The 11,347-nt window shown below is 43.2% G+C and overlaps 1 protein-coding gene across 1 annotated transcript; it reads left to right on the plus strand.

Moving 5' to 3' along the window:
• Positions 1–2,523: 2,523 nt before the first annotated feature.
• TIMM17A (translocase of inner mitochondrial membrane 17A) lies at positions 2,524–10,886 on the plus strand. The gene is made up of 6 exons (XM_081010611.1): positions 2,524–2,645; positions 4,829–4,928; positions 5,348–5,411; positions 6,922–7,050; positions 7,502–7,612; positions 9,713–10,886. The coding sequence occupies exons 1-6, from the start codon at positions 2,620–2,622 to the stop codon at positions 9,781–9,783; spliced, it is 501 nt and encodes a 166-aa protein (XP_080866737.1). The 5' UTR covers positions 2,524–2,619; the 3' UTR covers positions 9,784–10,886.
• The last annotated feature ends 461 nt before the right edge of the window (positions 10,887–11,347 follow it).

Raw genomic sequence — 11,347 nt, forward strand, 5'->3', positions numbered from 1 at the left:
GGCCACAGGTTCCTCATACCCCATTTAAAAGCTCTTAGAGAGCAAAAGGTCCCCTTCCTGTCCCATTTCTCCAGAGTTTCCTTTGCCTGTCTTCCTGTTTTGCCTGCTGCTGTGGGACAAAACTGGAGTCCTACTTTGCTACTACAGCAAGCAAGAGGAGAGGGTGTACAATGAAGAAGGTGTGACAGTTGCATCTTCTCCTACTGCCTCAGAACACAGAAATGGTTTGGATGATCTGCAGTAGTGGTCAAGGAAGTGGGGCAGTGGCACTTACCTGACCTCCTGTCACAGGCATCAGTGCAGGATACCAGTAGGAAGAGGGGCAAGACAGTGGCAAGACTGGTGCGGTGCTGACACACCAGTAGAATCAGTCTGGAACCACTGGTGTGTTTCCATTGTACTGACCTTGCACTGCTTGGCCCCTTTCGCTACCAGTAAGCAGTGATGCAGGAGATGGGAGGTTAGGTTAATGCCACTGTCCTCCCACACCAATCACAACTGCAGATCATCCATCCAATCTGTTTCTGCATTCTGAGGCTCTTGGGACCTGGTAGTTGAATATGGCTCATTGCATTTGTTATTTAGATTTACAAAGGAATTATAAAATCATAGAACTGTAGAGCGGGAAGAGACCCCAGGGGTCATCTAGCTCAAGGCCCTGCAGTGCAAGAATCACAGGTAAAGGTCCCCTGTTTAAAAACCTCTAGTGAAGGAAAAAGTCCCCTTTCAGGAATGGGAAAATGTTGTTACAGTCCATCTCAATCTCTGCCAAGAGGTGCAAAATTCCAGCGGTCTTGGCACTTAACCAGGGTTTGTGTTCATTTGGAATGAGGCACCAAGACTAGTGTTTTTAAGAAATATGGTTATTTTACTCAAATTTACACCTGAAGCCTTCAATGGAGCAGGCACACAAAATTACACCACCAGTGTCTCTCCTTGCTCCTCTCATAGTTTCAGCAACCTTGGGTCCAAAGCAGCAGCCAGCTATGGTTCCTGACCTCTTGGTTCAGCCTCTCCCATCCAGTGCTCATGGAGTTCTGCTTACTTCTCCCTTCTGGTGAATTTGCTTTTGCAGTTTTCCAGTTTTCTGCAAATCTTAGGCATCAAAAGGCTAAGCTCCTGACCAGTGAAAAAGAAATTAACTGTAAATTCTCAGCACTCACTTTCAGATTGCTGCTCAATATTTTTGGTGTAGAACTTTGTGGTTTGCTTGTGCAGTTTTCTGGTTTTGTGCAAATCGGAGGAATAAAAAATAAAAATCCTCCAATCAGGAGCATACTGGAGACAGTTATGAGCAAAGCCGGAAAAGAAATGAAAGCATTGAGTGGGCACAGAAAGGGGAGTAGCATAAACCACCAACTCAAAGCACCAAAACAAATAGCCTGCAATCCATAGTAGAACAGTTTAGAGCCTGATTTCCCCCTCCTTATCAGATTATCCCTGTTTTGAGTAATCCTGAATTTTTAGGAGCAAAGCGTCAACACTGGTGTTGCTTGAGATAATGTCATGTAGGCTACACAAATTAAACGGAAAAGCAAACAGCTGCAAACACTCATTAAATGCCAGTGTGGACAAGCCTAGAAGCATTACAAACTATGTGCCCCATCTGCTGGCGGCTTTTGTTATTTTTGTTTTTATTATTGTAATTTTATTTTTTCTTCTGAAAAACAGAAACCCACTGGACCCCATCCACAGCTTTTTATGATCATTTGAGGATACCTGGTTTGGATCTAAAAGTATTTTTGTTTTTGTTTTGCTTTGTTTTAACATTGCTTTTTCACTCAACTGTTTCGTGAATTGCAACGTAATTACTCCTGTTTGTGCTTTTCTTCCTTCCCTCCCTCCTCCCGCACCACCTCACTTTCTACACTATCCCGCCCCCATTTATTTGGACGTCAGATACTCAGGATAACTCTTCCTTCATCTGATGAAATAGGCTGTAATCCAGGAATGCGTTAGTCTTTCCGGTGCCAAAACATCATTTGTTGCTTTTTGAATATTTAAAGTGGCGCACGAAATGAACTCCCCATAAAAAACTGCCGACATTGACTCAGAGTTGTTCCGCCGCAGCATCTCTACCGTCTGTCTTTTGCTTTGGAAAAGCGAGTTGGAAACCAAGGAAGAACACATCTATCATATTTCTAGTTCTATGGCGAAATTTCAAAATAGCCTCGGTGTTAGCCTCTCGCCCCCACTTTGCCGTCTCTTCAGGAGGCGCTCCTCGTTTGTAAACATAGAGATATAAATGTAGAGTCACGCTCTTTCGCAGACATAACTGACAGTCTTGCTCTCAAATGGAACTAGTGTCCCACTCTGCAAAGTACAGAAAGTTCCTCTCTTGGTGTACCACAAACGTGAGCGACACCACACTTGCCAGAATCATGACCGTCCCCGTCCCCCGCGTCCTTCACCAGATGTTAACAGTACGTATCATTCTACAGTGTGTCGCTCTCTTTCCCCCCTTCTCCTCATTCCTATTGGCTCGGCTCCTGGAAGCCGGACGACCAATGGCCATGCTCAGAGGAGTCTCGCGGGGAAGCGGAGGCGCGGGGCCCCACGTGACTCGCATGCCGGCAGCCGGCTGAGCGAGCGCGTTAGGTACGGAAGCCGGGAGCCAAGATGGAGGAGTACGCGCGGGAGCCTTGGTGAGGAGCCGCATTTCCGCCTCCCGCTTCTCCCGGGAGAGACGAAGAGCGGGACGGAGGGGCGGCGGGGTTGGTCCTTAGCAGGCAGGGCTGGCAGACCCGCTTAGCCTCCCGTTCTTCGGGATCGGCGGCGGGCAAGTGACCTTGGGGAGCCGCCAGTGGGTCAGCCGCCGCCGCCGCCTGACCGGTTGCAGGGGCTGGGGAAGCCTCTCTTGGCCGGGGCGGCGGGGAGCGCCTTGCTTCTGCCTTGGCCAGCTCCCTTGCGGGTGGATGAAGTACCCGATCCCAAAGGATCCCAGAGACGCGGCATGGGCTGAAGCTCCCTGTGCCCAGGCAAAATGGGCAGGTCCATTTTGTCCTTTGGCGGAACGCAGTTGCAGAAAGGAGGGCGTCTTTTTGCTAAATTGGAAGCTCCTCGGAGTGCCCTTTTAATCTCCCATGTGACAACTCGGATTTACATGGCTATAACTGGCTATAAGGTGGGACGCGGGTGGCGCTGTGGGTTAAACCACAGAGCCTAGGACTTGCCGATCAGAAGGTTGGCGGTTCGAATCCCCGTGACTGGGTGAGCTCCTGTTGCTGGGTCCCTGCTCCTGCCCACCTAGCAGTTCGAAAGCACGTCAAAGTGCAAGTAGATAAATAGGTACCGCTCTGGCGGGAAGGTAAACGGCGTTTCCGTGCGCTGCTCTGGTTTGCCAGAAGCAGCTTAGTCATGCTGGCCACATGACCCGGAAGCTGTATGCCATCTCCCTCGGCCAATAAAGCGAGATGAGCACCACAACCCCAGAGTCAGTCACGACTGGACCTAATGGTCAGGGGTCCCTTTACCTTTTAACTGGCTATAAGGGAAGGTGCTCTGCAGGTCCATGGGGACAATACCGGCCAGTTTCTCATGCATCCTTCACCCATAAAGTTTCCAATTTGCTGAGGTTTTGTAGGAAATTGCTGGACTGATACCACCAGTGCATTATGTGTATTCTTCAGCAACATGGTGCAAGCTCAGGTTACACTTAAAAGCGGGTTGGTTTAAGAGATGCTGAGTGTACACTTTTGCTTTATAAGATTGAAAACACATCGGAGGACTATGCAACCAAAAAATATAATACTGCAGAACAGTGGGATCAGCGCACACCTTGCCAGCACTTTATGGATGAGGTTGCTAGATCCAGTGTACATGGGTTGGGGTGGAGAGATAGCTTGCATTTGTAAATCATTCATGAGGAGCATGCAGCCTTTGGCCTAGTATTGGAGGGGAGAGTAGGAGAGTGGAAGGGGGACAATTGAAGTGCTTGGAGCAATGTAAAAAGGGAAACCTCTGCAAGTCATCAGTTCTGACCTGTGTTAATGAATGGGGGGGGGCGGACCATAGTGGATGGAGAATTGGAGAGTCACAGGGTGCGCAGACAGACATCACTTTCAAAGACCTTCCCTGGCACCCACAGGTTTCCCCCCTCTTGGAAAAAAATAGTCCTGAAATTGTAGCCATTATAATACATGTGTCTGCTTCGTTGTGTCTGGTGCCTGCAGCAGCTTCTCTAGTTTACAGATGAGTCCAAACTGGTTGTTGACCTCTGAAGTATAGTTTAAAGCTTAAGTGTTCCAGACCCAATAATTTTCTGCAATGGCAAAATACGGAGGAGAGATTTTGAGTATATAGTTAATGGGAAATGGCTGTTATACTTTTACAATGCCATATGTCCTTCATTTATTTCCATTTATGAATAGCTTCCTATGAAACATAACAAAGCAATTAGCAATAATAGCATCAACGTTTAAAACAGATACCAGACCCGGCGGGGGGGGGGGGGGGGACGGACTCTCCACTTAAAAGGATTGTGGAAAAAAGAAGAGTCTTCAGTAGGTGCCAAAAAGACAATCGAGACAGCGCCTGCCTGATAGGTAATGGGAAAGTATTGTAAATGGTGGGTGCTGCCGCACGAAATGGCCAATTATGACATTATACAGAACAGATGCCTTGATGAGATGTAATCTGCAGTAGGCCCTCTCCTGCAGAGCACAGTGATCTCTTGAATATGTAAGAGGTGAGACAATCTTTTAGGTAAATAATCTTTTTAGGTTTAGTGAATAAGGTTATAAGATAATAAAGTGATCCATTTGTTAGTTTTACTGTGGTGTGATGTTTGCGAGACTGAGCACATTAATGTATGTGTTCTTTCATTTAGCCCTTGGAGAATAGTGGACGACTGCGGTGGCGCTTTCACAATGGGAGCCATTGGCGGTGGCATCTTTCAAGCTGTCAAAGGATTCAGAAATTCCCCAGTGGTGAGTTAAAATGATTTATTGTGGGTAAGGTTTATGATAATACTTTTTTTAGTGATAGTGAAAATTAATGCACATATATTTTTTTTAAATGGAGACAACTCTATCAAGGTCTATTTCAGGATGTGGCAGAATCAGGCATAGAAGGGCCTTCATGAGAGAGAAAATTAGATGCTTAGAACCTCTTGAGCTTAGCTCAGAAGATGAAACCAATGTGCAAATAAAAACAGTTCTTTTTCGTTTGTTTTTAAACCCTATTTGCTGTGAGGTGCTATACAGAAACAAGAAACTGGCAAAACATGCAACTTGCAGCAAACAAAATATGAAGTGTGTTGTTTTCAGGCTAAATGCATCCTAAATTCAGTATGTGAAGAGCTTCAACTATTGAAATTGTTCCAATTTCTTTCTTTTATCTGTTTCAGGGTGTAAATTATCGGTTGCGGGGTAGTTTGACAGCTATTAAAACCAGAGCACCACAGTTGGGAGGTAATTGCACTATTTACACAACCTCTTTTTCTGTTCTGTTTTTAAAGGGATATTGGTAACAGTTCTCACTTCCCTTCCCTTCAGTACATAATTGTTCTTAAATGAATGGGATGATGAAACATTTCTATTCCAAGAACACGTGTGTTGAATTATACAACTGGTTTCTTATGGACTATGTTGTTTTCTGCTTTCTATGTTTCCCCTCACTGCTACCTCTTAACACCCCCCCCTTTTTTTTAACACAACTCATATCCAATACCAGTTTTAGCTCTGTAAGCCTATCTTGGGCTTTACATAGCTTTCTCTCCAACTTTATGAGGTACTTAGTAATATGTACTGTTGTACGGTCTGGAAAAGTGCAGATGAGACTTGTTCAGGGTTATGCTTCCATATTTTAAAATGAAAGAATCTAATGTGCACAGGTAAGTGTACGTAGAATCTATGGAAATCAGTGGCACCTGCACACATTTTAGGGATGTGTGCGGGATTGTGGCCCTGACCAAAATATCTACTTGGTGCTTTTCTGAAAATGAGCAGGGTGCCTTTTCTCATGTTTGTTTGTTTTTAAAAATCAACTTCTCAGTGTAACTCATGCATGTCATGCTAAACTGTGGTTTAGTGCAATGTGCAAGCACAGCCAACATCAGGCATTTGCTCCTGTTCTCCTGCCACTGGGCAGGCAGCCAAATAAAACAGTTGTCTTGTTTCAACTGATTTTGTTTTGAAGTGCCTGGTTTTTAACATACTAATTGCGTTTTATTAATATTGCTAAGCGGATTGAGGACTTGCACAGAAGCTCCAGAGCTTTGAATTGTTGATGAGAAACGACTGGTGGCGGCTAGTAGATTCAATTGTAGAGTGCAGTGAATAGAGTGTGTTAGGAAAGGAGAATCTGGATAGTGAGAGACTTTATTGTTATTTCGGGATTTTTAGTTAACGTGATAGGAATTATGGGACGCGGGTGGCACTGTGGTGTAAACCACTGAGCCTTGGGCTTGCTGGTCAGAAGGTTGGCAGTTCGAATCCCCGCGACGGGGTGAACTCCTGTTGTTCGGTCCCTGCTCCTGCCAACCTAGCAGTTCGAAAGCACATCAAAGTGCAAGTAGATAAATAGCTACCACTCCAACGGGAAGGTAAACAGTGTTTCTGTATTCTGCTCTGGTTTCGCCAGAAGCAGCTTAGTCATGCTGGCTATATGTCTATGGACAAACGTTGGCTCCCTCGGCCAGTAAAGCAAGATGAGCGCCGCAACCCCAGTCAGGGGTCCTTTACCTTTTTAGGAATTATACTTATGAAGACATTTGTGTATTGTCAGCTTCCTGAATAATTATTGGCAGATTTTGTCATGAATTTGCCTTTGCTTCTGTTGTGGGCTTGAAGTGGAATATCTACAGTAACCATTTCCTTTGCTGGGAACATGAAACTACTATCCAGAAACCCAAATAAGGAAACTGCTGTTAAGTACTGTTTTCGCCAGTTCTGAACCCAGGTATCTTTCCCCTTCAAATAGGTAGCTTTGCTGTGTGGGGTGGTCTCTTCTCCATGATTGACTGCAGTATGGTGAAAGCAAGAGGAAAAGAAGATCCTTGGAATTCCATCACTAGTGGTGCCTTAACCGGAGCTATATTAGCTGCAAGAAGTAAGAACACCAGTTTGGAGTGAATGTTTATTGGAAATATTTCATTGAAAATATTTTAATGTCACTTTAAAAAAATGTTAGACAGTCTTATGTGCACATATGCGCTTGACCATTCTTTCCGCGGTAAGGGTTGTATTGTTTATAAAAGTAAGAATTTATAATGAACACATGATTGCATCAATATTGCTAAGATAGGAACTTCGACAATTTTAGCATTGAGAGGGAAAAAAATTGAGTTGTAAATTCACTCAAAAATAGAATCATTGAATGCCTTTTATTTGGTAAACAATCCGTACTGCTATTTCTTTCCTGTATTAGCTCAATTATTCTCCTAGCAAAGATGCGCACATAACACATAGCTGACATTTCCAATAGTGTTTGTGAAATAATCTGCTGTACCATTATAAAATATTTTTAAAAGCAACCTTTTTCATATTCTACCTCTTTTCAGATGGGCCAGTTGCCATGGTTGGGTCTGCAGCTATGGGAGGAATTCTTCTGGCTTTAATTGAAGGAGCTGGTATTCTATTAACGAGGTTTGCGTCTACACAGTTTCCAAATGGTAAGATCCCTACCACAGCTTGGGATGCAACACAAGATGTTAGTCATGATTCCTTGAGACTTTCCGCTGTTTAGCCATTTGAATTCTGTTTATCTGAGGGAAGGCTATTCTAAACTATATAAAGATCTTTAAACCAAATGGTTTGTTACGGAAATTAAGATGGTATAATATTGAGGAATCTGGGAGACCAGGAGTGTGACAAGATGAGCTTTCTTATGAATTATGGATTAATCCATAAGATTAATATCTTGAGATCTTCACAGAATTGGGAAATGCAAACTGATATAAACCAACTATTAAGAACCATGGTTCTTGAACCATATATGGATTAATTCTCAGTGAGGTGGTTGCCTTTATGCACACCGTTAAACATTTAATGATTTACGCTAAAGCTTGGGTTATCAACAGAAATGGTCAGAAAGAAAAACTTTTCAGGTTTTATCCTAGGCTTTCATGAGGATACAGTGGGATAAGTGGTTGTGCTTACAGTTGATGGGAAGATGCCCACAATGCCATGTGTAGTGCCTATGAAAATCAGTAATGGGATCTGTTTAGCCAAAGCAGCAAAGATGCTTTGGAAAGATATGTATGAATAGCCTAAATTGTCCAAGTATGCAGATTTACCCGGGAGTTGATTTCATTGAGTCTTACCTGCTTCATCAGTGAGGCGTTCTCAAAGTAAAGGAAGGATTGAACTCTGATTAATAAGAATACATACAGAGGCTTGAACCAGCAAGACTCTGGGAAGGGTGTGTATAATAATCTCCGGCCCAGGTCATTTTATTCACAAAAGAGCTTTTTACAGAGTGTTCATAAGAACCAATCAGATTTCTTCTGAGCATTTCAACAAACCCCACGTGGGGACAAAGTTAAACTACAAACACTAATTAAGCATGCACTTCTGGGGTAAATAAAGAACAGAACTACAAAGGAGTGCCATCTGGCAACCCCTGAGGTCAGAAACAAGCAATACACATGATAAGAAGGGTGGCCAGGAAGACAGCGATCATTATCACCTTCAGGTGAGATCTGTTTCCTGGCCCTAAGATTAACATCATAAGATTAACATATCAGAAAAGCTACATCAAAAGAAGCTGCCCACTATCTTTCACAGCCCAGGATGCATGCCTGCCAAAGCAACTGGGCTGTGTATGCTGTGTACGTGACTTGTCAAGAAAGAGAAATGGGCAGTAGAGGAAATGGCCAGAGATGCAGAGGGTTGTGGGATTTGATCAGAAATTCTTGTCAATGAATTAAACCCAGTCAACACAACGCATTCATTGTGGACACAATGGCTTGATGCATATTTTATAATTCCTCATAGTAATCCCACCTGACCCCACACTCTGGATATTTGCACTCCTACAATCAGGACTGTGAATGTTTCCTTGGCAACTTGCAAATGTCCATGTGCATTTAACTTCCCACTGAAATATACAGCTTGTAGCTGAAAGTGCACTATTTCTCCACTAACCTCCTGCACTATATCCTCCTGACCGTAATTCCCACCTTCAGGATCCTTACTATTAGCTGATAGGGCATATGTGAGCAACCAGTAAGTTGCATGTACCCCTCCTGCTGTGTGGCCTGCCAGTTCCCCATTGCTACCATTACTGCCATACGTGCTGCTGCTGGTGCAGCAGCCAAGCTCAACATAAAATATCTTCTGCTTGCTTACCCTCCCACTCAGAAGTTTTAGGGGTCGTTTTCCTCTGCTTCATTGCTGCACTAAACTCATATTTGATCCTGCTGCCCCTGTCTGATCTTCCTTCTTGTTTCCAGCCATAGAGCCTGTGCCGTAGATCCTCTAGATATCTTGTGGGCTCTATGGCCTGGCTTCCTTTCCATCAGCTCCAGTGTTATTTTGCAGTGCTGAGGAGCTAATCCATGCCCCTTTTCATACTCAAAATCTCCTATTGCACAGCATCGGGTATGAAACAGATTACTCTCAGTCTGTGTTTGCAGTTTATGTTTGGTCTACTAGTAGGTACTTAAAACAATTGTAGAGTAAATTATAAATGCTTGATCTGAAGACATACCCACTGTTAACATGCTGCAGAGCATTGAATACTTAATGTTTGTTTTGTGTTTCAAATGCAGGCCCTCAGTTTACAGAAGACCCATCTCAGTTGCAGCCCTCTCCATTTGGGGACTATAGGCAGTATCAATGATTTTGTGTATCCTCCTGTTTTGTGCGGTTCAACAAATTGTCATCCTTTATGAATGAGCAAATTGCAACGTTATTTGAAGACTTTTCGTTGGATGTGTGCACCTTGGTTTTCTGTACTTTTCACAATATTTAAAAGATAATTATGAATAGTAGGGTTCTATTATTGCAAAGTGGATATGAGGTGCTTGAAAAACTCTCTAATTTAGCCTTGTGGTAAGAGGATCAAGCAATGTATTACAGAAAGAAAGGAATCTGTGGCCTTTACAGTGTAGCATTTATCACACTGGTGCCAATTTTAAGGAAAAGAACAGTCATAATGCAACAGAGCTGCCTAGCCCAAGATCTGATGTCTTCCACAAGAGTGGACTAGTATCAGGGCAAATGAGGCTGTCTGCTTTCAGTTTTATACTATACAATTGGAATTAGGGACAGAAATGAATAGGGAGTATTTATTTTCTTCCTCCTCCTTACTATCTTTAATGCACAGACAGGTGTGAGAGGTGGTAATTATTTTTCTTAATACAGTGGTCCAACATAAGCACTCAAAGGGATATATTCATAGCAGAACTACTGAAGATAGTTCATAAAAACTCTACCATTTCTTTGCAGAGTACCTAAGGACTTCAGTTTGCTTTCTCCAGAGTTGTCCTGGGCTACAGGACACTCAAGTTTGAATGGCCATTTTGCATCCTTTACAATTAGATCTTGTATGTAATTCACATATTAATGTAAGAGTGGAATGTTGATCATTTTATGGTGTAATTTGCACGTTGTAGGGTCTACTTCTCAAACAAGAGAAGTATTCAGAGTAAATCTATTACCCCCAAAACGTATTCAACACTTGCACAGCCTGAATATCTCTTTAACACTTTGAATGGACTTTCCACATCCAGATATGAATTGATAATATATTACATCCACAGTCTTCTTAACTGGATCAATGATGATTACTTTTGCCTAAATTAAAATCTGTTTGCAGGTGTCTATAAATGTGGAAAATTGAACAAGCTGAAATACTCCTGCTATTCCAGACATTCAGCATTGTTCAGTGTTCCTCGTTACTGACCGTGCTTTTCCATTAAATGTGGTTATTTATAAATGTCATTTGTCTTTGACCTAATTATGTGAATGAAGAACTTGAACGTACAAGGTGAAAGGCTTCAGAAGCCAAGTCAATTAGAGGTTTGTTTTGGCTCTCAGCAAGTGCAGAGATACAAATTTGGGGGCTGGGGAGGGAATTGGCATCACACACTTTGTAGCTCCAGCATTGGGAGGAAACCTTGTGTGGATCTCACTCACCAGCCTGCCCTTTGGCATGGCAAGAGGGGCAAGCAATATTGTCATACTCTAGTCCCAGATAAGTCTACATGCCTTTCAGATAAACTAGTCTTTGGAAAGGGAATGGTAAAAATGATAAGAGCGGATTTCTAAAGAGATGACACAGATCAGGCAAGAGCAATCCATATAGGCCCATAACTAGCCCCAAACCTACAGGATAGCTATGCAATGGATTGCCTGCACCTGAGAAAATCGTGTAGTTGTTCTGTAGTGTTGAAAATGTTGGC

Source organism: Podarcis pityusensis (genome assembly GCF_964106645.2).
Source record: "Podarcis pityusensis genome assembly, chromosome: 6".
NCBI lineage: Eukaryota > Metazoa > Chordata > Lepidosauria > Squamata > Lacertidae > Podarcis > Podarcis pityusensis.